Source organism: Abramis brama (assembly GCF_963993115.1).
Source record: "Abramis brama genome assembly, chromosome: 4".
In the NCBI taxonomy this organism is placed as follows: domain Eukaryota; kingdom Metazoa; phylum Chordata; class Actinopteri; order Cypriniformes; family Leuciscidae; genus Abramis; species Abramis brama.
The window spans coordinates 47377780-47404516 of NC_139966.1; the positions used below are offsets into that span (position 1 = coordinate 47377780).

Consider the following 26737-nt stretch of genomic DNA (forward strand, 5'->3'; position numbering starts at 1 on the left):
AGTATGTCCAAATTACATTGCAGTGAGATTCAGAAGTGTGCATACAATGGACACTTAACTCTACACTTTACTTTTCAACCCAAAGCCAGGAGAGAAAAAACTATCCCATGAGGCCACGGGAGAGGATTTGTGAATGGCGGTGGAGCGACGATACTGGCGCTGGTAGGTCACATGATAATGACAGCACGGCGAATGTAGTACGTCCAGATTACATTCATTCTACATAGAACATACCTTTTTAAGTAATGAAGTTATACTTATACAAAATAAGTACCTACTCAAGAGAGTATGCGTTTTCAAATGCAGCCATTGTGTTTTCGTTCATGTGCCTGTGTTTCCTTTCAGGTTAGTTTCTGTCTCCTTAGTTACTGAATCCTCCCTGTGTGTTACATTGGTTACTGATTAGTCCCACCTGTGTCTAGTTTAGTTCTCTGTGTACATTTATACTCCCTATGTTATTAAGCCCACTGTCAGTTATCCTCATTGTCTTTGTCTTTCTGCTCCCTGGTGGTCAGAGTTGCTGTCAGTCCTGTGGGATCTGCCAATCCGGCCGTGTAAAGCTATAGTGTCAGTGATAGGGGATGGACTGAGGGAGGTTACAGCTGGACATGGCAATGTCAATAAGAGCTCACTTAGTGACCCACTGAGGGAATTGTTGAGTGACGGACAGCTGGCACTTCAGTCAAGCACTGCGCTGACGTGACGCTATCGACTGGCCATCAGGGAAGTCATCATGTCCTTGAGGACTGTGATCGTGCCTGCATATTTTGGTCAGTAAGCAAACCAAAGGATATGGCAAGTAAGATGTCCTGTTCACTTTGTTTACACTGAAGGCAAATGTACAATTCAGTTTTCCAATAGGTTCTTTGTTTTGAGAGGCTGCTCACTGCAGAGCCAATGGGTTTAATATTCCCTGTCTCTCTACATAATGGGAGGAGCTTAAAGGTCAAGCCACACCCTAACCTTTCCCTATCCCTAAATATAATTAGGTCAAGCTCCACCCATTACATCCAGAGAGGGGGAGCTGGACATCATTTGGCTCTGCAGTGAGCAAGTTTTCAGGTAGCAGGCATCATATTTTATGTTAAGCATATGTTTTTAATAATTTGTGTATTTCCTGAAGTAGAAATGCAACAGAACCATTAGCAGTGCATCATGATGACAGATTATCAATTTCAGCTGAGGGCAAGTTCTACATTTAATGATACGCTAATGCTTCCTTCTGCTTTAGCTCAGTGTTTCCAATGCCACTTATATAAATGGGAGAAACTGTTACTCGGAATATGCCATCATAGTCCTGTCTTACAGTTAAAGGAGCCAATCACTGTTCAGATGCACCAGTCTGAAAATGTTGTATAGAAATTATGCTATCATTGTTATCCGACTTCATTTCTGTTTTGAAAAAGGCTATTGAAATGTAATTTTGACAAAGTAGATAGTAGTAAAGTGCACTAACCTTCCTTGAAGTACCTTTCAAATGTACCAGAATTTTTGTGCAAAATCGTTAATTGTAAAACAATTCTTGTGTAAATTGTTGCATTCAATTTAATACAGCACATTACACTTTTTTTTCTTTTTTTTTTCTTTTTTTTTATAAAGACAATTTACACAAATGCATATGTTGTAAATCACTTTAAACACATCTGGCAAAAGAAATATATATAGGGTGAACGGCATTGCTTTGAATCAATATTCAGGCCAGGAAATAAGTTTAGTTAAGTTTATGCTCTGTATGCCTTATAATCTCCTCCTGTTCGGCTCAGAGATAAAGATGGTATCAGCAAATAAGATCTGCTTGTTTCAGAGAAGAAAGCAGCATCTGAATTTATGCATGCTGGCTGTGTACTTTGATAAATCAGGGGTCAAATCTTACAGACCAGAAGGTTAAACTGAACAACCACAAACATGCCGTTCTGCAAGCGCAGTAAAATGATCTATCTAAATCCATATCTCGCCATCAGAAAGCTTGCATATACGGTCACCGCTGGAATAAGTAAGCGTACAAATTCTGTCTGGACATAACGTCCTCTCTGACCTCAGGACTTTATGCTGCTTAAAAAGAAAGTAATAATACAGGAAACGCATTATAGTGCAGATAAAAAGGACATGCGTGTATGATTAGATGAGTCGTCTATTGAAACTGGCCTTGTGAATAACTCCCGCCAATCACCATTCGCATAGAAAAGAGAACTGAAAGGGAGACTAGCAGAGATGAAAAAATAAAAGTGTTTTTTAATGAAGTGTCGAGGTTGAGCGGTTTTATGGAGATGATGGCGGGAGCTCGATGACAGCCTATCGTTCAGGCTGCGCCGCAGTCCTGTGCATCACATCAATAAAGTGTCGATTTGCATGACGCCGCATGAAGGCTCTGGTGACGAAGCATCACGAGTGCTGACAGGCATTGAACACGAGGAGAGGCATGTAACTCAGCACTTTTGTGGCAGACCTTTTGATTTAATTTCCAATGCAACTCAAGAAAAGGCATTCTGGGGGTTTTTTATGCACCGACTGCTTTCAACATGGCTTGAATTTCGATCTGATTAAGTATGCCGCTTCATAAATCGTGCACAACTGGTTTAAAAGCAACATTTGGAGCATCAACTTTTTACTCCTGTCACACAGCATGATTTTTGATGCTCACAGTCCAATGCACAAACATACAGCATTCTATTTTTAATTACACATCAGATTCCAGTTTCAAGAGTGCTGATGAAAAGTGCAACAGCACATGGACATTTAAAAAAATGGATCAGTCCACTTGTGTTTGCGGCATTCCAGACCACAGTATGGCGTTAAAAACCAAACAAACTAAATACCAAACGAAAAAAATACAGCTTTAGTATTTTAGTTAATGTACTAAATGTTATAATTTGCAAATATGTAATGCTGTTGTGGTTTTATAATATACCATATATCTTAAAGTAAAATTAGAATACCCGTATTATGCTTTTTCGGATATATTACCTTTCATCCAGTGTGTAATATAGCTGTTTGTGAATGTAAAAGTTCTGCAAAGTTTTAAAGGGGTGGTATAATGCCCTTTTCACAAGATGTAAAATATGTCTTTGATGTCCCCAGAGTGTGTATGTGAAGTTTTAGCTCAAAATACCCCACAGATATTTTTATATAGCATGTTAAAGTTGTCAGTTTTTGAGAGTGAGCAAAAACGCACCGTTTTTTGTGTTTCTTTAAATGCAAATGAGCTGCTGCTCCCAGCACAGAGGGCGGAGCTTCAAGAGCTTGTGTCCTTTTACCTCACACAGACATGCACTGGAAATTTCAAAAACTTTTAGCCTTTTCATGTTCAAACAGAGTCAGAAAGATGGAGAGACTCAAGAAGAAGTGACAACATGTAGACAACATTTCTGTATGGTTAGTTGGTGAATTTATGTTGCTTATGTGTAGTTATCTTCTTGTCATTGATTAGCATATTCTGTCTTGATAATCTATAAATCGTGTTCCTGAGGGTGGGGTTTATGTAAATTTTATGGTTAGTGATGTCACTAACCCGGGAGGAAGCTCGTGTAGTCCCTACCAGCCGATTGTTGTAGTCCTTAAAAAGCTATTTCTTTAAAAGCAAATATCTCCCTTTGCTTTGAACTTTGAGCGTTGTAAATTTTCCAGATGTTGTTTATGCTCAAACAGCAACATTACACACTAACTAAAGTTAGAAAAGTGAAATCATATTCAACCACCCCTTTAAAGATCAAAGTGCATGACAAATAAAGTTATTGTCTCCTAAAAGAAAGAATCAATTCTGAACTGCCGAAAGCAATTCCAGTCTCACTTCCAGTTACATATCTATGTAACAATCTATGTATATCTATGTAACAATGTAACACATTTGCATACTGCCAGCCTATGGTCTTCATTGGCTGCCTATGAACAACATTTCTTTTGTAGATGAGGCCTGGAAGAGTTTGGTTCGTGTTTCCGACATTTCGCGAAGATGCAGTTTTCAGCACTGCAAATCCACTTTACATGCTGTTCAAAAGGTTGAGGACTCGCACTGGAATTGATGCATATATATTGATACGAATTACTGTTCGTATCACTGTGTGTAAAGCGCTTGTGAAGCCTTTAGAGCTAAAATTCAGGTATGGTTATGGGCTTTCGTTTCCGACACGCACTGTAAGCGGTCGACCTATCACATCAGACTGGGCCATCTGACCAATCAGAGCAGAGTAGGCTCTCGGTAAGGAGGGGTTTAGAGAGACTGAATCTTCAAACAAACCATTTTCAGACTCTTTGGGAAATGAGGAGATGTGCAATGTATATTTTGAGAAATTTTAAGTGTTTTTTTTACCTTGAACCTATTGTAGGAAACAAAATTAGGAACCTTTAAAATATCATAATAGGGGCACTTTAATATGTGACCATTTTTATTTTATTTTAATAAATTTTGGAGTCATTAAAATGTATTTTACTTTAGGTTCAGTTTTTCCAAATTAATAACACTGCTCACAATTGTGATGTTCTAATTATCAGCACTACCTATAGCCGAATCACAGTCATGCTAATATTCAGTACAACAGCACTCTTGCTCGTGGTATATTGCTTAATCATCCAAACCTGGTCATGGGTGAGTCTGACAGTAGAATGGCACAGCTATGGAAAATGCTGAGTGAAACAGAGAAGCCTCTGCCAGCTGTCAATCACTGCACCCGTCCCTCATGTGCCTTTTCCACACAGTCATCACAAAATCAACAACAGGGGACAAAACAGGCAAACTCAGAGCTATTGGATGTGACAGCCGTTTGACAATGTTTATGCAGATGTGAAAGCTCTGTCGCTCTCACGTAAGCAAGGCTACGTGCTGCGATGCGCTCGCAACCACAAACGTGCTTGCCGCTAGGGGCTTAAAGGCAAATACATCCTGGTCAGTCACCTCTCCTCCTCTTCACTGCCACTCATTCCCGTTTGTATCCCATGATGACGGGTGAGGGAGCTGCATGCTCTTTGTTTCATATTGGGATTATGGGACGGCACATTTGCATGCCGCTGTCAACTGGACCGACGCATGATCGCTCGCACACGGCAGTGGATTTGCATACTGAGCATCAGGCTAAGCCGAAAGAAATGATGGGAGGGAGAAAATTCCGCCGACAGAGAGATTGCTAATATCTGCACTGCTCTTAGGCCTAAAAATGGATCAAATATATTTAACCCTCTAGTGTACAATTTTAACACCTTTTTTCTTGAGGTGGCACCAGTGACAGTTCTGGCACTTCTTCCTAAGACTGGGAGTCATGATACTCTAGTGATGTAATTCTATAGTATGCATGGGGGCCGGGTTCAAATCCTGATATATATGGGAACATTTTAGTTTAGGGTCCAATTCTCACTATTAACTAGTTGCTTATTAGTATGCATATTACTAGGATATTGGCTGTTTATTAATACTTAAAAAGCACATATTATGCCTTATTCTACATGACCATATTCTACATCCCTTAATCCTATCCAATACCTAAACTTAACAACTACCTTACTAACTATTAATAAGCAGTAATTAGGAGTTTATTGAGACAAAATTCGTAGTTAATAGTTAGTGATAATTGCACCCTAATCTAAAACGTGACCAAAAATTGTGATGTGGAAAAATAAGTGACCAAAGATTTCATAATGCGTGCAAAAGAAGGTTGAACCTATTAAAAGAGGGCAGATCAAAAGTAAGAGAAATATACAGTACATCAAGCTTTTTCAGGTCATCTAGTCTGATCCCGATCCGTGACGTCATGATAGATTCTGTATTCACCATCTGTGGTGTTTCCTTGCTTGTTCAGACATGAATGAGGTTAAGCGTAATGCTTAGATTTAAATCCTGTTGGAGGCATTTTCTCTACTGTGTATCATGCTGTGTATCGTGCTTGTTTAGAGAGAGCAGATCTTGTCCTGTGCGCACTGAGGCTCTGCGCCATTCGAATGTGCAAATTTGAAGCGAACGACTGTGCCTCTGTTTACTAATCGTTTTACAGTAATTGTTAGGTTAAGATGTCTGTGCATGCCATTCAGATGCACACTGTGACTTTTAACACAATGTGTCAAGCTGTCAGTGCAGAAAGCTCAGCAAGCTCATGCAAAAACAAATTATAGGTATAAACAACGTAATGCTTTGAAACTAGATAAGCTTTATCTGACATTCAGGCAAATTGCATATGAACACACACTCTCACTCCATAGATGAGCTAAAAAGCCCAAAGGACGATCTGCCCTGCGGTGTGTTTAAATGGCTTTGTCTCTCTCCTGTCTGTGTGCTAAACTGTCACCTCCTCTCTCAGCTGGCATTCCCCATAGTGCAGTCTGGCTCCATACACATCACAGCACAGCTTTAAAGCAGGACGGCCAAAGCCCACAGGACCGAAAGACACGAAGGGTGCGAGATGGGAGGGAGGACGGCGGAATCAGGGAGACAGAGAAGCTTTTACATTCACAAAAATTAGCATGGCGCCTTGGTTTCTGCGAGCACAGTGTGGCTGTTGACCAATCAAGGAAATCTGGTCGAGAGCCGTGCGGTTTCATGCATTCACAGCTGTCAGGTGGCTTGTCTCCTTTTCTTGTGTGATCGTTTAAAAAGGAAACTGAAAGTCAATTGAATCTGCGTTCCAAGAGGATTTTTATTTTTTATTTATTTTTTGCACATAAATGGCTCTTTCATAGCTCAGGAGACTTAAAAGATTAGTTCATCCAATAAGAAGTCATTATTTAGTCACACTCTCTAGACATATCTGCTTTTTTTCTGTGAGTTTTTTATTTAATTTTTTTTTTTAATATATATATATATATTGGTCCCCTTCATAATATTGTTTAGCTAGGACTAAAATCAATAAAATGAAATTCATGCAAATTCTCCTGACATAATTACAAGTTGGCCGCTTGATCAATGGACGGCCAATTACATGAACCTCTTGTCACCCCTCTCACCTCTTAACTCTTACTCTGAGCCATCTCTGATGACCACTTGACTTGTAGTCAACTATTCACCTTTAGTCAGACTTCAAAAGACCCGAGTGTCCATTGAGCTGACTTACATCTTAAGTTTTATAAAAATAGATTAATGGAACCAATTCAAGGAATTCATCTTTCATCAGCAGACTTAGTGGTTAGATTGTCATTAAAAGATAACGATTAACATCCTGTTGTGGTGCTGTACAATTTCAACCTCCCACATATCTGATGATAAATTACAAATGCTAATAAACATTATTAAATGCAAATTTAATGTGGGGAGTATTGGAAAGAGTTTTTATTTAAGGATCTTTTAAGGTCTGGAAGGAATATGTTGTTGTTGACAAAATAATTTTTAGTTATTTAGGTTGTACGACAACACAGGACAAAGTGAACAATCACTTTGTTTTTACTAGGGCTGTGCCGATACGATTGCATATTAATATACTGTGATACTATTTCTCACAGTATTGCATTGGTACTTCATATACTTGAATCGATATTTCTATTTTCTATTTGTTTGTTCAGTTATATAATTTCTTACACTTAAGTAAAGAAGCAGATCATCTAAAAGGTGTACACTTGGTACTGGACAAGAGTGTTATTTTAGTCTTATGTATACTATTATAGTATTTATTCATTTTGATTTAGCTTTTATTCTATCTTTTCCATTTTAATTTAAGTTGTACTTTTGTCATTTTTATTAGTTTACTATTATTAATTTACTTCTATTTAGCTTTATTTTTTATTTCAGTTTTAGCAATTCTAGTACATCAACTAGCAGCATTAGTTTTTTCATCTAATATTTAGATTTTTATTTTATTTCAATTTCATTTAAATGAATGAAAATAATTTGAATAGTTTTAGTTGTAGTTTTAGTTAACAGTAACAAAATTACTGGACAAAAGTGAAGTAAGCGTGTGAGAAAGAAAAATGATGCGGCAGTTTCAGGTATAATCTAATTTTGATATTGTGCTGCATTGAATTATGACATTAATTGTTTCATCATGTTTATTGTATCATATAATGAAGTAGTTGGTGATACCCAGTCCTAGTTTGGGATGAGTTGAAAATCATTTTTATGGTAAATTGCAACAAGCCACAGACACTTACTTTGTATTTTATCCAAAATATTCCTTTAAATTTGCTTGTTTAATTCGCTTTAAATAAATACCCATCTGTACCTCTTATATTTCTTATATCTAACCACATTTGCCTGGGCCTTATGTCACTGAGTCACCTGATTGGCTAAACCACGCAAGCAATTAGCAGTGTTGAGGATCTGTGGGTTGCTATTATGTTGGCGGCTGAAGCTGAGAAAGGAACTATGGGAGGAGTGCAGCGGGGCAGTGTCACTCAGCTTGTCATATATGTGATAACAGAGGTGAGAGACACTGACACCGGTGCGAATGATTTGCCACCGGCTGTGCAGATGTGAAAACCCACCAGCATCCCACGACAAGCGCTATGTGGCAAAACGTCCCTCAACCCTGTAACTGAACAGTCCTGCATTCCTCATATAACAAGACCGCATTATATTATGATTGTGGGCGTGCCCAGACTTACGACCACGCCCACAAGCAGTGACATCATGCACAAGTATTTGTATCAGGCACTGGAACAGGATTTCTGAGACAGGCAGCGATGTTATTTTGGTTGCTTTCGTCATCACATTTCTCTTTTATTGATGATATTTCTTTCTTATTTATGCACTTTGAAGTATCTGGTACACCAGTTGATTTGTGGTATCTCTTATGGAGTTAAGATATGTGTTGCTGCCGATAGGATACGCATAAACTAACGCATTCAGCCCTCATCTTGCCTGCAACACCTTTGCGTTCATAAGCTATACCAAGGGATGTTGGGTTGAATTTTAAGCGGCAACTTAAAACGCATTCCCTTAGCAGTGGTGGCTCTATCAATAAAAGAAGGGAAGCATCCAAAACTCTGTTTTCTGCTGTTTCTGTTCTTTTTGAGATGTGAGGCAGCGGTGACCTTGGGCGTTCCAGACTGTCCCTCGACTGCGTGCACTGAGCTGATAAGACGCCAACCGCTGACGCTCGTTCCTCCAAACACCAGCCACAAGCTCCGGCAGAGTGAGGATATTTCCATCTCAGAGGGAACAAGCGAGAGAGAGAGAGAGAGATGATGAAGCTGTAAGACTTCTCAACGAGATGCCAGTGGAGGCCAGATAGCCGTGTCCATCTGAAATGACTTTGTTTGGTGTCTTGCTGTTTTAACTAGGAAACTGGTCCTTATTTTCAGCTCACTACGGCGACTCTATGTTTGAAACAATCTGTCTGTATCAAGGAGGTCTATAACACCTGAAGAAATTAATCTGTTAGCTTCTTCATTGATCTCAATGACAGTTTCTTTGGCTTGCGTGAAACCCCCCAGAAGTTTGACAATGGTTTACTCCCATTTTACAGTTTTTTGGTCTTTAGATGAAGGTACTGCATCTACCAGCAGGAGTTAACTGGGTCATGCTAACCAGCTGAACCTTAACCCAATGATCAGGACATACAATAATATCTGTGATTAGATTTGCCATTGTTTTTGCTGGGGGAAGGAAAGGATGTTTTTTTTCGGCTGTCCAAATGTGTTCCCTGTTGAATTAATCTGGGATTGGACATGTAGGTCAAAAGTCTTCAGGGCTTGTCGTCTATGGCATCTGTGCTTCCGTTTGTAGTATTCACCAAGCTGAAGTCTAATAAAGACTGTGGCTTTACCATATACAGATTACCAGGAGGGAAGAACCTGTAGTATATTTATTGTGAGGTGCAGACGTTTGTATTCTTGTCTCCTAGCCTCAGAAATCCCCATCATCTACCAAATGTAATCTGATTAAAACCAAACAAATCTGTATCTACTATATACACGAAGCATCCGTGTTTCGCATTGGTAATCTCGAGTCTCTGTGGCCTAAATCAAGCAGTCATAATCCCTAATCCAGAGATCGTTTTCTGCCAGCTATATGGACAAACAATGCATTCATATATAACAGCAGAGCAGGGAAGGGCTTTTGATGACTCATGTGGTCCATGTGTGCTTGTACAAATAGGCACAGAGGACAAACACTAAATACACAACACCACGTTTAGCGCTTCAAAGCCGAAACATAGTCTTTTGTTTGTGGCTTTGTTTGCACATTTTGTCTGCTAGGGGCTGTCCAAACTGAATTTTATTTTGTCTACCAACAATTAAAAAAAAAAAAAAAAAGTGTCCTTTGTGAACCACCCTTTAATTTTGGTTTGGTTTGCCTGAATATATTGTTGTGTCTGTGCTGCATTTGGTGTTTTGAAACACCAAAGAACTTAATTTTTAACTCAGATGCTCAGTTCCAGCTCTGGAAGTACAGGTTTTTTTGTATGTTTCTAAACCAGCCAACAAGAGTCTCTTGGGATTTAGATACATATTTCTTAGTGAAATTGCATCATAATATTTGCCTACTAAATGTTTCATCTTGGGCAAAAAGTTTGCAAGCAGATTTGCAGACACAAGCTCACATCAATCGGTTTGTCTGACAAATGCTTAGTGACCCATTTTGCTTATAGTGACCCATTTCTGTTTCAATGCTGTTCAATAGACACATGATGTGGGGAGGAGTGTGAATTTAAAAAAAAAGATTTTGGGATAACTGTCGTGGTAAAATCCTCTCTCTCTGCTTCTTACAGAGCCAGTCCGCTGCCATCTTACCCCTGTGAGTTCCTGTAACAAGCGTTTAGTGTCAGGGGCCAAAACGCGATCTCACACAACGACCTTTGAAGAGTGAGGTGGTAGAAAAGGTGGTAGAAATCTGTAACCTGCCTGATGTTGAGCTGAATAGGCTTGTTCAAGCTGCTTTCTTTTTACTTCACCTGCTGTTTTATTTTAAAATCTGTTTCATTTCGTTATTTAATTTAAGTTCAGTTCAGTTAAGTTTTAAAAACAACCCCCAGGACACAATTTCTGATTTGTTTCTATTGAATATTAAATTTTCAAATCGATTCTACTGAATCATTCATTAACAGCAATAGTACCGGTAATAGAACAACTATTGTTAATTTAAATCTAATTTGCTCTGGTTCTCTAATTTGCATCACTTTTCTGTGTTTACAGCCTTCCAGTGGTATAAGAGTCAATTTTGTGTGAATATCTCTTTTTTTTTCTTTTTTTTAGTCACTTTCAGGATCGCTTGAATTTCAATGAGAGAAAAATCTCCCTCCTGCCTCAGCTGTCACAGCAAATATTTCTCAAAATGAATGAAGTAACAGTAGAAATGTGAACAATGCAGTTCAGCTTGGAATCTTTTTAAACCAATTCTTTGAGTATTCACTTTTAACACAGCATTTCATCTATATATTCATTGCATCGTGATTACGACAGCCATTGCTCCTAGGCTAAAGGTTGTTGAATTTTAATGAGCATTAATGTCAGATTAAGTAGGGTGTTGAAGTGGGTGTTTTGCACCCTGTTTAAACCTTTCAACACCGTGGCGAGTCTCCGGCAGGCGCAAGCTAGTGACGGCATTTGATCTAATGACAGTAAACAACAGTGGAGCATTACAAAACACAGTGGTGTGAAATTCTATGTGGCAGCCAGTCACAGCAGCATAAACCACCTCCTCTTCTTTTAAGTCTAAATTACTTTAGGATTTGCCAGGAAGTGGACAGAGAGACTGTGCAATGTGACTAACCAGATTAATGCTGCACTTTATGGGGGAAGATGGAGCCACAAGTATATGGTGGTATCGCTGGAGAAAGCACGAAGTCAGTGTCAGTATTGAGAGTTGGGTCATAATGAGGCAGGGAAGGGAATTTATGTTGACTTTTTGGAAAGAAACTAAGCTTTATAGAGAACTGACTTCAGTCAACTCAGCCAGTGAATCCTTGAAGCCAAGGATCATATTTATGAAAAATACACAAGTTCCCTGTGACTCATACTGAAATTTTGTCATTTTCCAGTTGGAGAGTTTTACATTCATATTTTATTAGCCGATATATCAAACTCTGTGGAAATCCACAGAAGAATGTTTGGATATTTATTTGTGCATGCACATCATCCATCGCCTAATAAGAGTTTTATAGAAAATATATATATATTTTTTATATTTATTTTAAAAATACTATTTTACCAAAGTTAAATGTAATCTTTAATCTCAAAATAAATGTCCATTTTGCATACTGTACATTGCAATGTTGTGATGCCTAAATTCACTTATACTGTAGCATTTAAAATGATGAATTTTAAGTTTTGTGTTTTATTTTTAACTTATTTTGGCAAAATAGATTAGAATCTTAATATAGGCCATTAAAGTTGTGCTTAAAATATGGATAAGCGTATAGAGATGACATGAAATGACGGGGGAAAGTTAAGAGCCAGGTTTTAACTTTAAACGTGCACGACGGCTCAGTGACTCAGAAAACATGAGCTATCCAACAAAACTTTTCTAAAGTTTAGAAATATGTCACAGTGGCATAATCACAGAGTCAAGCTGGCTTCCACTAAACGGTTGAGTTTGAATCTTAAAGATTTTTTCTTTTTTTGTTCCAGCCACTGCAGGTAGAAAGAAGTGCCGGTCATTTAGAAGGACTCGCTGTCAAGTGACACATTTATTGATGAAGATGATCAATAAGAGGAGATGGCCACAGCAGGATCACAACAATTGCCATCAAATATCTCATTTCCAGTGTCAAATTTCTCCAAAGAGCTCATTCACAGCACTGTACATTATGTTCTACCAGCCATATTCACCAGCAAGTGAAAGGGTCACATTTTGAGAGTTGGGGATGATTCTCATAATTACAGCGTAATGGCCCTCATCTATGCTCAGTTTATTATACATTCCTATATGCTATAATCAGCCTTAGTCGCAGAGCTTAAACGCATCATTAGCACCTATTTCTGTGATGGTTTACCCACAGCGTTTCAGTGCAGAACTGAATTGTGACCAAATTCAGATATTTATCAATTAAAACCCCTTTATAGTACACTATACTTCTCTTGTGCACTCTCATTTATAGAAAGGACACATTCCTGTTAGTTGTGAGAGTGCATGAACTCTTGGTATGCCATTAGAGATAATGAACAGGCATGCTTTTACATACATTTACATAGCATCAATGAGCTACTTTTTTTTTTTTTCTTCGTTTGTTTGGACTTCAAATAAAAAGAGGGCAATTGAAATTGCAAGCAAGAACTAGATGTTATGTTTATGAAGAAAACAGGTGATTGCTCATGCAAAAGTCACTGCCATGATTCTAGGATGTTATAGAAGGTTTCCAGGATGTTGCTATGTTTTTTGATGGTTGCTAGGATGTTGCAGTGTGATTTCTGATGTGTTCTGAGTTATTGCTTACAAACCCAAATCAAGAGCTCTATCTATGATATTTTGGTATTTTGGCTTTTTCACCTATTTTATCGCCCGCCAGCAGGGCTTGACATTAACACCAGCCAGGTGAATTTCAGAATTTGGTGGGTTGAATGTAGTATTTTAAAAAGTCATCTGAAATAATAAAAATATACATACACATAATATATCTGAAACGCAGACTATATACACGATACCAGCTGCGCTTTCTCGCTCTCTCATCTCTCCGACAGCGAGTTGACACACAGACCCGCCTCCCCTTACTCGTTTCATTTGCTCTGGATGAAAATTGTTGGTGTTACAGGGTTTGAATTGCGCTTATTGCACATAAAGCATGCCTCTCAGTACTAAATGGAGTTCTTTTTTCGCTTATTGACATTAAACCGTCAAATACACACAAAATAATGTCAACATGCGAATACTTGGCGAGTTTTCACGTAAACACAGTCAGGTATGTTTTAAGTAAACGTAAACAGTTGGGAAATAATTATTTGTGAAATTTCTGAGTGAAAATTGTTTCAAAGCCATTTTTTTTCCAGTGTAGTTAAGTGTACATTCAAATAGTTTCTGTTACAAAAAAATATTTTTTTAAGGAAGGTGGATTAGAAACTATTTTAGAATAATATAATTGTTCTATAGTCGGAAAAGTTATTTTCAAATGCTGCTAACTGATTAATAATTAATAATCAGATTTTTCATTCCGATAATTTTTCATGAAACCAAAACTAAAAAAACAACAACATGAGAATATTGTCTTTCTCCATGGCTTACAGCTTAATTCTAGTGGCAGTATAATATTTATTATAACTAATGTTTGAGCGAATTTTATTTATTTATTTATTTTTGTTAATTGTTTTGAGTGTAAAAATACAGTTTCGGCCAACAAACCAAAATCTTTTGCCTGAATGTAAGTTACTATAAGGTTGATGATTACTAAAAGTATTTAATATAACTTCACATATTGTGTTTTAGCAACATAATTCATGCAAGATACAGTTTTAAAATAAAGCTTTAAACTTGATTATTGATGTCTATTAAAAGGCCTTTTGCATTCTTTGGCTTCAGACATCTCTGTACTGTGTTTGGCGAGTACAGTAATGTTTGTATATCTTCTCTCTCTCTTTCTCTCTCTCTTCAGTGCTTTAAGAGAACAAGCAGTTTGGGGTTGCTGAGCCAACACATGGCACACCTCCAACTTCCTTCTCTTACTCAGACAGTTTAAGGCATTCTGCACACACATTTATTCATGCACATGCCGGTTTCTCATCCTGCCTATCCCAGGAACATTCAAATCTGTGCGGAATGGAACTGTTGCAGCTCTGGAAAATTCTGATTAAACTGTATATTACAGCTGAAATGAGGCATGTCAAAACAAACAGGAGCACGCTTGATGGATTTTTACATGTATTTAGCAGTCTGGTCCTCTCAGGAGGGTAGAGGGCTCAATTATTACATGTATATTATACATGTATGTATCAGTTATAAAAATGTCACTTGTAATGGATCTTGATTTATCCTGCCTTAACACAACCTTCCATGTGTGAGACCTACACTTGATCAATGCCAGGCTCCAAGGTGATGCTAGAACTCATTTAAAGTCTGGATTTGTTTGCATTAAATATGCTGTTTATATTCCAAACCCAGCAGCCATTAAATTGAGGATAGGACTATTGCACTCATTTTAAAATGATGAGCTATGTAAATACAGCACATCACAAATAAAGTATGAATATAAGTAAGTTAATGACCATTTATTTACTTATTTTAAATATACTATGTAGTTATTTCTTTATTTTATTTTAAATTACCTTTTGATGCAGTGTATACTAATTTATGAAATAATTTGGCCACTTATTTATGTAAATACACTCTTATTTTAAATATACTCTACTCAAAATATATAATTTATATATTTCCTTTCTTGTTCCATACATACTGTAAGTTATTATGCAATAATTTGATGACCATTTATTTAGTAATTTATTTGTTTGAATATACTTGAATTTTAAATATAGCCTACTTTAAATATAATTATTTAATTTGCAGTGTAGCTGTGATTTAAAGCAAAATTTGGATTTTCCAAACACTAAGAAATTATAAAATTCACATTTCTTCATTCTTAATTCAGCTTTTCACTCAATTGTTATTCCATATTAGCAATAGAAAAAAAAATCACTAGTGGTCTTAGACATTTGGACCCTTCTATTGCGTGCTCAGTCCTGAATGATTAATTTAGGTGACCGGGCAGCCCATAGTTACTTACTCATGCTTACTAATATGTTCATTGTGACAGACAGCGTTGCTCCGGGGAAAGCAGCTTTTACTTTAATGCAACGCTGTAAGCCTTTGTGAGATCGCCTGGCAAAGAGGTAAATCTAATGTCGAAATGCAAAGTACTGCATGGCTTTCCAAGGAACTGTTTGCAAACGGGATCTGTAGAGATTGGATTCTCAGGCTAGTTAGTCATCATCGTTACTACATGCTTGGAGGAATGTAGTTGGTTTCTTGCTCAGCTCCTCCGAGGCAAATCTGAAGAGAATGAAGCTATTTTTGAGGCAGAGAGGAAACACTCATGCATAGTAAAAAGATGGATTATCCATACAGACGACTATAGAGATGTATCGGGTGGATTAACGACGGTGATTATGCTCAAAACGCATTGCCAAGCACGCTGATTTAATGAAACGCGTTTTCCAATCATTGTACTTTCTGTTTAACAAGCAGTTCTCTTTTAGTCCTCCACTTTGTTTGTTGACTTGCATGCATTTGGTCCTTTTGAGTACAAACAGTTACAAAAATGAGCAGAATGTTTCACCCCAAAATCAAAAGAATATATATATTTTTTTTTTCTGGAAGGTGCCATTATTTTTTATGACAAATAAACTTTCAAAAGTTACTATATTACAGTAATTGAGACAAATTATTAAAAGTAAGATGCATTATGGCAATGTGTGTTAATGTGCATTACACTTACTTAAAGTAATGTATTTATTTTTTACATCACAGTAATGAGAATCTGGTAGGAACATAATTTTAATTGTACTAAACATAAGTTTTATCTTCATGAAAAAACATTTTTTTTATTTCTTTTGAATTTGGTGTGAAATATGGCCTGGACATGTTTTCACAACATTACCTTAGAAATATATTTTTTTAAATAATTTTACCAAAATGTTATGTATTCAAATTCAAAGTATTCAACCATACTCTTAAGAATTTGGAAAATCCACCACTATAAAGGATTTTCTTTTCTTCACTGTATACGTGTCGCACACCTATTTTTAGGTCACTCCAGGGAAGAAAATATTATCTTAGGCCTCTGAAGTGCTCGATACATTTTTTACTTTCCATCACGTCAGTTGCGGAAGGACCATTAGAGCGTTTGTCATTAAACTTCTCCCAGTGAAGCGCTTAATGAACTGAGAGCCGCAGCTCCAGTCCAGCAGTTCAACTAATCCAGGAGAGTCTCTGTGGATGCCATCACCTACAGCAACAAAGCCAGAGGCTGTTCACTACTGGGATATAGGCGTATTCATGCTCAGATATTATGTCCTCACCCATCCCTCTCCTTTTTTTAATTGGCTATGGTCCTCTGTTCTCTTGTGTGTGCTAACCTAGAGGACAGGAAGTTCTCCCTGTGGAACAAGAGGGATTCAGGGACAGTTCCAGGATCAGTAAAGGACATCATCAGTAGATAGAGGCAATAAAGCGCAACAGTGACCACTCAAATGTTCTTAGTTCACATTTATTATGTCAGGTCTTTTATTTTGAAGTTCGTGTTTATTGGTTCATGTGTTTATGTCACGTGATCTCTGTTTTGTTTTCATTGGGTCCCTTGCTTCATGTGTCATGTTCTGATTGGTCCATTGTCCTGATATCTTGTTAACAGTCTTGTTGTTTCATCGGTTCACGTTCATTAGTTCCATCTTGTCATTGGTTGTTTTGGTCGTGTGTTCCCCGTAGTTTTGTATTTAGCCCTCAAGTTAGCCATGTTTGTTTGTCATGCATTGTTCTCTGCCCCATCTGTTGGTGAGTTTTGTAAAGTCTCCTTATGCTCAAGTCAAGTTCAAGTCTGTCATTGTTTAGTTCTGTTTAATTTGTATTTTGTTCTACTTTCAATTGACTGCACTTGGGTTAGTTCAACTCGCCTCTCAAAGGACTTAAACGTTACATCCAGAAGTATATTTCCCATTAATTTTTTCTTTCCACAAGGATTTAAAAAAAAAAGAGTTCTAAGACATAATCAAACCAACCAGCTGTGAGATGAATCGCAGTTTTTCATTTTATTTGAAGCCAAAAAGTATTTGAAAATCTGAGAAAAAGACAAATGCTTTTATAAGCTAATAACTGCACACATCCCATTGCGCATGACAATGTCGAATCAAAACGGTACAAAATATAAAACTACTAACTTAGAATCTTTTATACAATATAATACAATAAATTTCACGTTTATTGCAAAATATTTAAATAAATAACTTGTTTGAGAGTATAGTAAACTGATTCAATTACATTATTCAGTGCTGCTTGGTAGTAAACGACCCCTTATGACTTTCCTGATTGGTTGATCCCTTTTCAGGATTATTGTAGATTTTCATGGTAGGTCTATCAAGATTTACATGTTATTGTTAAAAATCAATGTAGGAATTAACTGTAACCCTATCATTGGGGATGTATTAATAAAGGAATGAGAATCTCAAGGATACAGCTTTTGTTTGCATTTGAATTGAAAAGCATGATGAAAAGCAAAAAAAGCACATGGCCAAAAAGACACCGTGGGTTCAAATGCTTGACCTAGATGGCTCCTACTTCTACTCCACAGAAGAGAAACAGATGCAGCCTGCAGTGTCACCCTGTTTTATCTCATCACATTGAATTCATGGCCTAATGTAATCTGCAAATCAACACTAAAGCTTAGAGAGACCAGAGAATGAGTCAGTGGCCTCTGTTTGACTGACAGAGGAAAAAAAGAGCTCAGTTTATTTGAAAACACTATAATCTGGCCAACATATTTCACTGAAATATAGACAACAGTTTTTTGTGTCTGTAACATGACACCATTATAGAGGTTATGCAAGTTTATTGCATAGTCCATAGAGAATTTAATAGTGAAGTGTAATTTTTTTTAATGGTTAGCCAATGTTAGAAATTAAAAAATTTTGTCTGAATTGCATGTTTAGGCAGTACAAATACATTGCCTATTTTTTAGCATGGAGATTATTCTCTGGTTTTAAACCGAGTTATTGATTTGATTCGGTTCCATCTTTTGGCACTGCGAGTGTAAACAGCACTTGTAATAATATGGCAGTTTTCTTTCCATCCATGCACAGAGATCAAAGTAAGCTTCTGATTCGTGGCCACTGGGCAACTTCCACTCGGCCATCCACAGACTAATCACTAGGCGTCCGTCTGACAGATTACAGCCCTTCTGGACGCTGCGGTCACAACTAAACCCACAGGGAACTCTGGCTAATCTGAAATGCCCTGTGAGCATATGTGTAAAGTCCACCGATCTAAAGCTCTAAGCTTTGCTCGTTTTATTCCATCTTTTCCTGTTCATTTATAGTCTGTTGATTGTATTACCCATCAATCATTCAAGGGGGTGTCGAGGCGGCGCAGTCTGCCGTTCAATTGTCTGTTGAGGATGTGGTGCGTGAGTGTGGATAATTGTGAGTCAAAATGGTGCAATCGCTAAAACTGCCAGGACAAAGAACTCACAGTTTGTAATTAATAGCAAAGGGATTATCAAATGCATGCAACAAACAGGCTTGAGGATTTCTCTGCTGAAATGTTCATTTTTAAGAGACAGTTTTGTCTTGCTAGCGATAAAAATAAACTGCATTGTTTAGGTTTCTATAAACAACTCCAAAATGACCATGGTTTTTACTACATGTTTATGCAGACAAGGTTATCTGGAACAGAGAGGATTACGGTTGTAAATAAGGATTTGAATAATGTGAATATTACGGCAGGATGTTTGGCGGCTGATAATGCCACATTTATTTACCGCTTTCTCACGTTTGCACGTTTAGCAATCCCTCCAACTTTGCAAGGTTACTTTTGCAATATTATTGGACTTCTTATTCTCATTAGCCAAGGATTTAACCGTTATTTTGATTCCGGTGGAAGTAGTTTCTCAGAAAACTGGGAACAAATTTCCAGTGTGCTTCATCTAATCATCGTTCTCATCCTACAGCCTTTCACATTTTACTGTCATGTACCAGAATGAAATAATCTTATAACTTTTTTTTAGAGTCAACATGAAATCAAAATGTACCCTATTTGTTTTTCTGTACATGTTCCTGGTCTTATTTTTATTTTTTAATCAAGCCCTCCTGTCATATAGAGACTATAGGATCTTGTAGGACAAAATGAAGTCCTTACATCACGTTACAAATGTGAAATATGTCTTAAATACCATTTCATGTTGTCTTCGCCCTCTGCTCTGTCAACATGTAATTACATCTTTTGTGCATCTTTGCTCCTTGACTTGAATGAAAGAGGTCAACAGAAGATCAGAGTCTCTAACTGTCAGAATGGCTATTGACGGCTCACCTACCGTGTAGGAAAAGGTCTCTCAGCTTTGAAAGAAAACATAATGATCATGGATGTCAAAATGCCAAATCGCAGTTGAGAGATTTCTCGACAGCCTCCTCCATTCCTCTGGTGTGCGCTGTAATGGCGTCCTTGTTAATGTCAGGCCCATCATGGTTTGCATGATGACACTATTTTCAATTTCCATTTATTAATGCCTAGACACATGGAAATGTTTTATCTAGGGGAGATTAAATCAGTAGTGTATACAGAGAGTGTCAAGTCAAGTCACCTTTATTTATAACGCTTTATACAATACAGATTGTTTCAAAGCAGCTTTACAGTGATAACAGGAAAATAATGCATTTTGCCGGTTGTTTAGCTGCAATGTTGAGTGAATACTGTGGTTAGGTCACATTCAAAGTCCTCTAAGTGCAATATATACATAGGAGGGCAATGTTTAAGTAGTTTAAATGTAAGTACAGAGATGATACAAATTACTCAATCCCACCTTAATAGTGTCTGATTGCAGCAGTGACGATTAAGTACAATTCATTTCCTCTGCGGATCCCACTCTGGGGTGAAGACTAAATTACCATTTAGGATGTTAGTATATCATTACAGGTCCTGTTTTTAGCAGGGTCCCAAGACAACAATCATTAAGCTATTCAACTAATGTTTAGTGTAAGAAACGGCTTCAGTAAAGGATGCACAGTAGCTTTAAAGTATATAATAATAAGAGCAGTTTATTTAATGTGTTCACTTCGTATGGTCACTTTCCATAAAATCTCTTAAAATACTTTTGTCTGCCACTAGTGCCATTGTATAATCTTCATATGGGGCTTTTCTCAGCTAATGATGTACTAATATATGTGATTTATTTGCATTCAATTTGATGAATTAATCGCTAGAATTTGTAAAAAATAAAAATAAAATGCAGTTATATGAATTTAAATGTTTGATTTCATTAATTAATTAATTAATTAATGTAATTTATTTAATTACAATAATAATAAATAGATTTTTTTATTTTTAACTAATTTAAAAGTATTGATATTATTAACTGCATATATATATATATATATATATATATATATATATATATATATATATATATATATATATATATATATATATATATATGATTAATTGCAATTAATTGGCATATGTAATTAATTTGATTACATGAACACGTTTAATTTATTAATGTAATTAGAATCCATTTAATTTAAAATTGTTTATATAGGATTAGTGATTAATGATTACTATTAAATGAATTACATGAATACATTTGTAATTTATTCATGTAACTAAAATCAGTTTAATTTAAAAATATTGCTCTATGTGATTAACTGCATGATATGTTTAATTGCAATTAATTTGATTAGGCATGTCATATTAGCATGTCATATTTTTATTACATAATTTAATTTTTTTAATTGATTGACTCTAATAATAGTACACTCTTGTTTTCTTTTTTTTGCATTTTTTTCTTCTTTCTTTCTTTTATCCAATGGTTGTCTCTCTTTGGTCTCTGAAGCACTATAAGCAGTTTCTAAGCTGAGTGCACTGAGATCTGGAGGATTTGGAAACCAAGATCATAATTCGCCTCTTTGGGCACCTTTACGCATCACAGCAGATTATTTCCTGTCATGTTCATTGACAGCTTCCTGCTGCTCATTTTTGCTGCTTCCTTTTGATCTTACAAAATCCCTAAGCTGTTGAAGTTACCGTCTTCATCCAAAGACGAAATGTCTAAAAGCATTTGCCGTGTTGAGCTGAATATGCCGTCCATCGCTAAAAACAAGAGATTTTGGCTTCTGTGGAGTCTCATCTTTCGCTTTCATATTCTACATAATAGAAGTATTGTCTTATTTTGTGACTTTCTTGCTGGTATAGTCGGTTTCCTGGTGGGTTGACTGACGGGTACAAATGAGTGCTGTGTATATCCCACAGCCTTCTGAAGTTTTGCTGATGTCACTCACGAACAGATAAGCATTATGAGAGCGCAGGAAATGTTCTAACCTACCTTTGTTCAATTTCACACGCTTTATGAAATGTCAGGTCTGGCTTCTCATCTGAGCGCAACACGAGCAAAAACAACTCGAATATGAGCATTACCTGTTCTGTTTATTCTAGGCATCACAACAAAACACAAGCTTTGATCTAATACCTTCACCAGTGGCCGGTTTTTTTGGCAGTGTTGGTTCAGACACATTTCCCAGAGTACTAGAGTAATTTACTTCTCAATGTCCACTAATGGAGAGTTCTTGATCTCCTGACCTCTCTTGGCCCCCAAAATCAATATGGCGCTCAATGGAGTCAAAGCCATAAAATTCTTTTAGTTTTTTACATTTAGGGTTCCCTCACCAGAGGAAAAGACTTAATCCTACTGTTTGATTTGTTGGAGCAGCTGTGTAAGCTGCAATAAGGACATTAAACATCTCAGCCTGACCTTAACCAAGAGATTGACTGTTCCACATCTTTCTTTACAGTATAGGTCAGAATGCTTGAATCAAATGACAGACTCGTTTAACGCGCCCCTGGGAGACTCTAAATACCGTGTGAACATTTTCCTGCCTGTGTCCTGTGTGAATGAGAAATATTTGAACTAGATATGCCCAGTACCAGTTTGATTATCAGCCAATATTAGAGTTTAAAAAAAAATATATATATATATATTGATGTCTGTTGATATTGGGATATACTGCGTACTTATTTCCTCTATTTTTAACATTTAGAATACCTTTGCAGTCATTAAACGCTCACTTAAAGTTAATCTATAAAAACAGTAATAATTTGATAACATTGATATAATCTTTAGGATCAGTATTGGGGTTGGGGTTATGGTTTTATTCAGCAAGGACGCATTAAATTGATCAAAACTGACAGTAAAGACATTTGTAAAAGATTTCTATTTAAAATAAATTCGTTTTTTCTATTCATCAAAAAATCCTGAAAAAAATTATCATGTTTCCACAAAAAAATATTAATCAGCACAACTGTTTTCAACATTGAAAATAATAATAAATGTTTCTTGAGCATCATATTAGAAAGATTTCTGAAGGATCATGAGACACTGAAGACTGGAGTAATGATGCTGAAAATTCAGCTTTGCCATCAATTACATTTAAAAAATATGTAAGAATATTTTACAATATTGCTGTTTTACTGTATTTTTGATCAAACAAATATAGACTTGGTAAGTATAAGAAATGTTAAATAAAATCGTATAAACCCCAAACTTTTGAACGGTACAGTATTTTTTATACTTATTATTTTTTACAGTATTCATTTTAGTATTGAATTTTAATATCAGCCATTTATCGGTTACGGTCATATTATGTTATGGCTGATTTTATATTGTACTGGCCCAGATTTTAACATAAACTTTTAACATAAACTCTAAACTCCGTTTGCAAGGTTTAAAATAAGTCCTGCAGGTCTGGGCTAAATTTCTGATATCAAAAAGTACAATAAATAAAACAGAATAATAAATTCATGTGAACCAGATATTGAGCGCAAAATGGAAACCGTGAGAAATGTTTGGCGCCACAGAGATCTTTCATCTGTTGCACTTGACTGCATGAGAGCTCTGTATCTTTCCAGAAGTGTCATTTATACATCTCTGATCTCATAACCCTCCATGTTAGAGCTTTGGAAAATGAGGAAAGCGAGAGAGATGGAGGTGTAGATACTGGTGGGTTTTGGGGTTAAAGGAAAGGTGTCTCTCCAGTCGCCTGACAGAGGCAGTGCAGTGGAGTGTGACCACATGACAGTTTGAGGGCATGCTGTATCCCGCTCTTTCTTCTGTCCGTGATACACGGCAGCTTCAAACCACAATCCCATCTCATAAGAGGGTTTCAAACAAGCCAGTACTCTCCAAGGAGAAGGCCTTATCTGTAGATTTACACACTCCCCACTCAGTGTAAATTTTGTGTCACAAATGTGGCTGTCAGACAAAAAGGAAAAGAGCAGAAGAGCTTGTTGTACTGTAGGCTTCCTCAAACTATTTCTTGTTGAACTGTTTTTAATGAAAATGTCTTCCTAAAGCTAAATCAAGCAAGATGAATGCATAACCAAACTAAAATAAATGCCTAAAATAAAATGATTACCATGCATGTAATTAATTATAACTTCTGGCCTTTGCATTAAACACATCTTGTGATTGCATAAGGACACTGAATAAAATTACTTTCGGTGTTAAAATATGTTCTTAAAACTCAAAAATGTGATGTGACACGTGGACATTTTGATCTGGTTCTCAAGTGGAAATTGTATTTTATTATTTTATATACACGTTTATAAATAAAAGTAATGTTAAGTGAACTATTAATGTGTAATTTTAATTTTAAAAAAGATTAACTTTACTTTATATACACACACTTTTATATATAAACAGTTATATTAAGTAAACTTGATGTGTAATAATTATTTTTATTATAATTAAATATATTTTAATAATATTTTTTATGCACACTGCTTACATAAACTGTAATATTAAGTTAACTATTTAAAGTATATGTGTAATATTTGTTTTACAATATTTGTTTTATTTTATTTACCAGCTAAATGGATTTATGAATAGTAAATATATCTTTAATAATCAACCCCTCAAGGTGTGGCATGTGTGAAACTTTATGAATGATGGGCTTTACGAGTTTGCTGAGCTTCCTGTGGGTCAGATTGCGTACTAATGGCCCACTCTCTGTATTAAAGCATTTTCCCACCACTTCTGTAAAAGCATCTTCATAATTTCCATTTTAGGTAGGGTGGAAACAGAGCAAAAGTGGGTCGACAAGGTACATCTGACTTTGAGATATGTACCCTACTTTCTCCTTCCACAAAGCAACAACAAATCACCTCATCTATATCTTTAGGTCTACCGAGAGCTTGCCCGAAATGAATGAAATTACAACGTATTGCATTACAACTTCCATATCCGGCTTTGACTTGACCTTAGCAAGTGGGGTCTGAGCAAAGGACATCACTAGGTTGGGGATGATTACTGTTTGTACTGTTTACAAAGTGCTTGTCTCAGCAGTAATGGTTAAATTATACACTTATTTGTACTATGAATGTAATTTGTCAAGCAAATATGACAGTTTGAGATATTAATTCATTAGTTGTGTTACAAGTACAGAATTTGTAATCTCCTCTAATCACAGTAGTGGCATTTCTTAAATGCATTTTCAAATGTAGAGTAAAGCCATGTACTCACGTAGAGAGTGCCATTCATCCTGACGTATGGTCTTGGTGATGTTGTAAGAGAGATTCTTGGGTATTGTGGCTGAGGAGTAGTGGTACTTGATATAGGAGCATCTGGCAATGGACCCTGCAAGTAGAGAAGTAGAAAAAATGAGTTTAAGTACTGGTAAAATAAGTTTTGCTCATGGATGAACAGATAAACCAGAAATTATTCGTGTGTATGATGAAATTGTGAAAAGTGTGTCTAAAAATGCTGACAAACAGTGTTGGGGAAAGTTACTTTTAAAAGCAAAGAGTTACAATATTGCGCTACTCCCTAAAAAGTAACTAATTACATTAGTTTTTTATGGAAAGTAAAGCATTACATTACTTTTGTGTTACATTTTCTCACGTGGCTGAGGCTCGCTCTCTTCCAGGCATTGCAGGTGTTTTTAACAGAGAAGTTATTTTTGGAAGTGTTTACTTAAGCAACATATCTTATATAACATGAGCCTTCATTTTCCTTTAGAATATTATTGTATTCTGACCACTTCAAATAATTCCTGACCACTAATGCCATACAAAAGCTCTACCAAAAGATTACCTACTGTACAACTCTTTTTAATTAAAAATGTTTTGTTACTTTTGAACTTTTTGTCTGTTCCCAGGCATGCATGAGTGGTACATCTAAGTGACTGTTATGGAGAAGATAAATTCAGTAGTTTAAAAAATGTTTGAGCAAGTTAATTGAAGTGAAAAGTATTTTTAAAAAAAAGTAACTCAAATTAAAGTGGGTAAAGTAATACATTACTCGTTACAACAAAAAAGTAATCTGATTACATAATGCACATTACTTGCAACACTGCTGACAAATATGACAAGATAACATCAGTCAACTTATTGCATTGACAAGGAGAACAACAGTAGATACTGTATTGATTTCAATGGAGATAATATTGTCTTCATTTTCCAGATATACATCCCACACACTCCTCCAAGAGATTTCCATTTCATTTCACTGTATTTAGCACGACCAGAATACAAATCTTCACACCTTCGATTGTTGAATTTTCTTCCCTTTTCTCCTTCACTTTGAGAGATTACAGATCCCATTTTTTTAGCATTCCAGGAGGCTTTTTCAACATTTACAAAGTCGTGTGATTTGTGTTTCTCTTTGTTTCTAATCAAACAGTGGTTTCCAGTAGCTTGTCACATCTGAATTCCTTCTGGTTTCTTCAGTGTATTTTGAGGCTTTTTGGTCGACAGCATATCTCTCAAGCTTTGAGGAATGAGTTATGCGGCGTCGTCTGAAATTATTTCATTTGTGAGCACTCTGAAACGTGTTTGCGAATGATATGGCCTTTAGAATGAGGCTTGCACACATCCTCCCCTTTAGACAGGAAGATGATGTGCTCATGTGTCTTCAGAGCTCACGCACATGCACTGATCAGCAGTGGAAAAGGGCTGACAAAGATAATGATACATATTTCTGTGTCCTAATGGTACATGCCAGCAATCATTTCAGCTTGCACTATTGTCCAGGATATCATTTCCTGTTGATTATGAAACTCTGCAGATAGAAAATGGCAGCCCGTACCATCCAGAAAAGAGAATTATAGTCCCAATGCTCTACTCTGTCTTCCATTATCTCATTCCTCCAGGAACCACTAGACCAGCCAAAATCTATGTTGTGTTACTGAGGGAAGTTCTAGTGTCACA

The 26737-nt window shown here is 36.5% G+C and overlaps 1 protein-coding gene across 3 annotated transcripts in view; it reads right to left on the reverse strand.

The window, feature by feature from the left end:
• The window catches only part of tmem178bb (transmembrane protein 178Bb), a 108547-nt gene that overhangs the window by 12357 nt on the left and 69453 nt on the right, over positions 1–26737 (reverse strand). For all 3 annotated transcript variants that reach the window (XM_084111050.1, XM_084111049.1, XM_084111051.1), the window contains one exon: positions 25053–25166. In XM_084111050.1, the coding sequence (XP_083967176.1) occupies positions 25053–25166 (114 nt within the window). The remainder of the gene's footprint in view (positions 1–25052; positions 25167–26737) is intronic.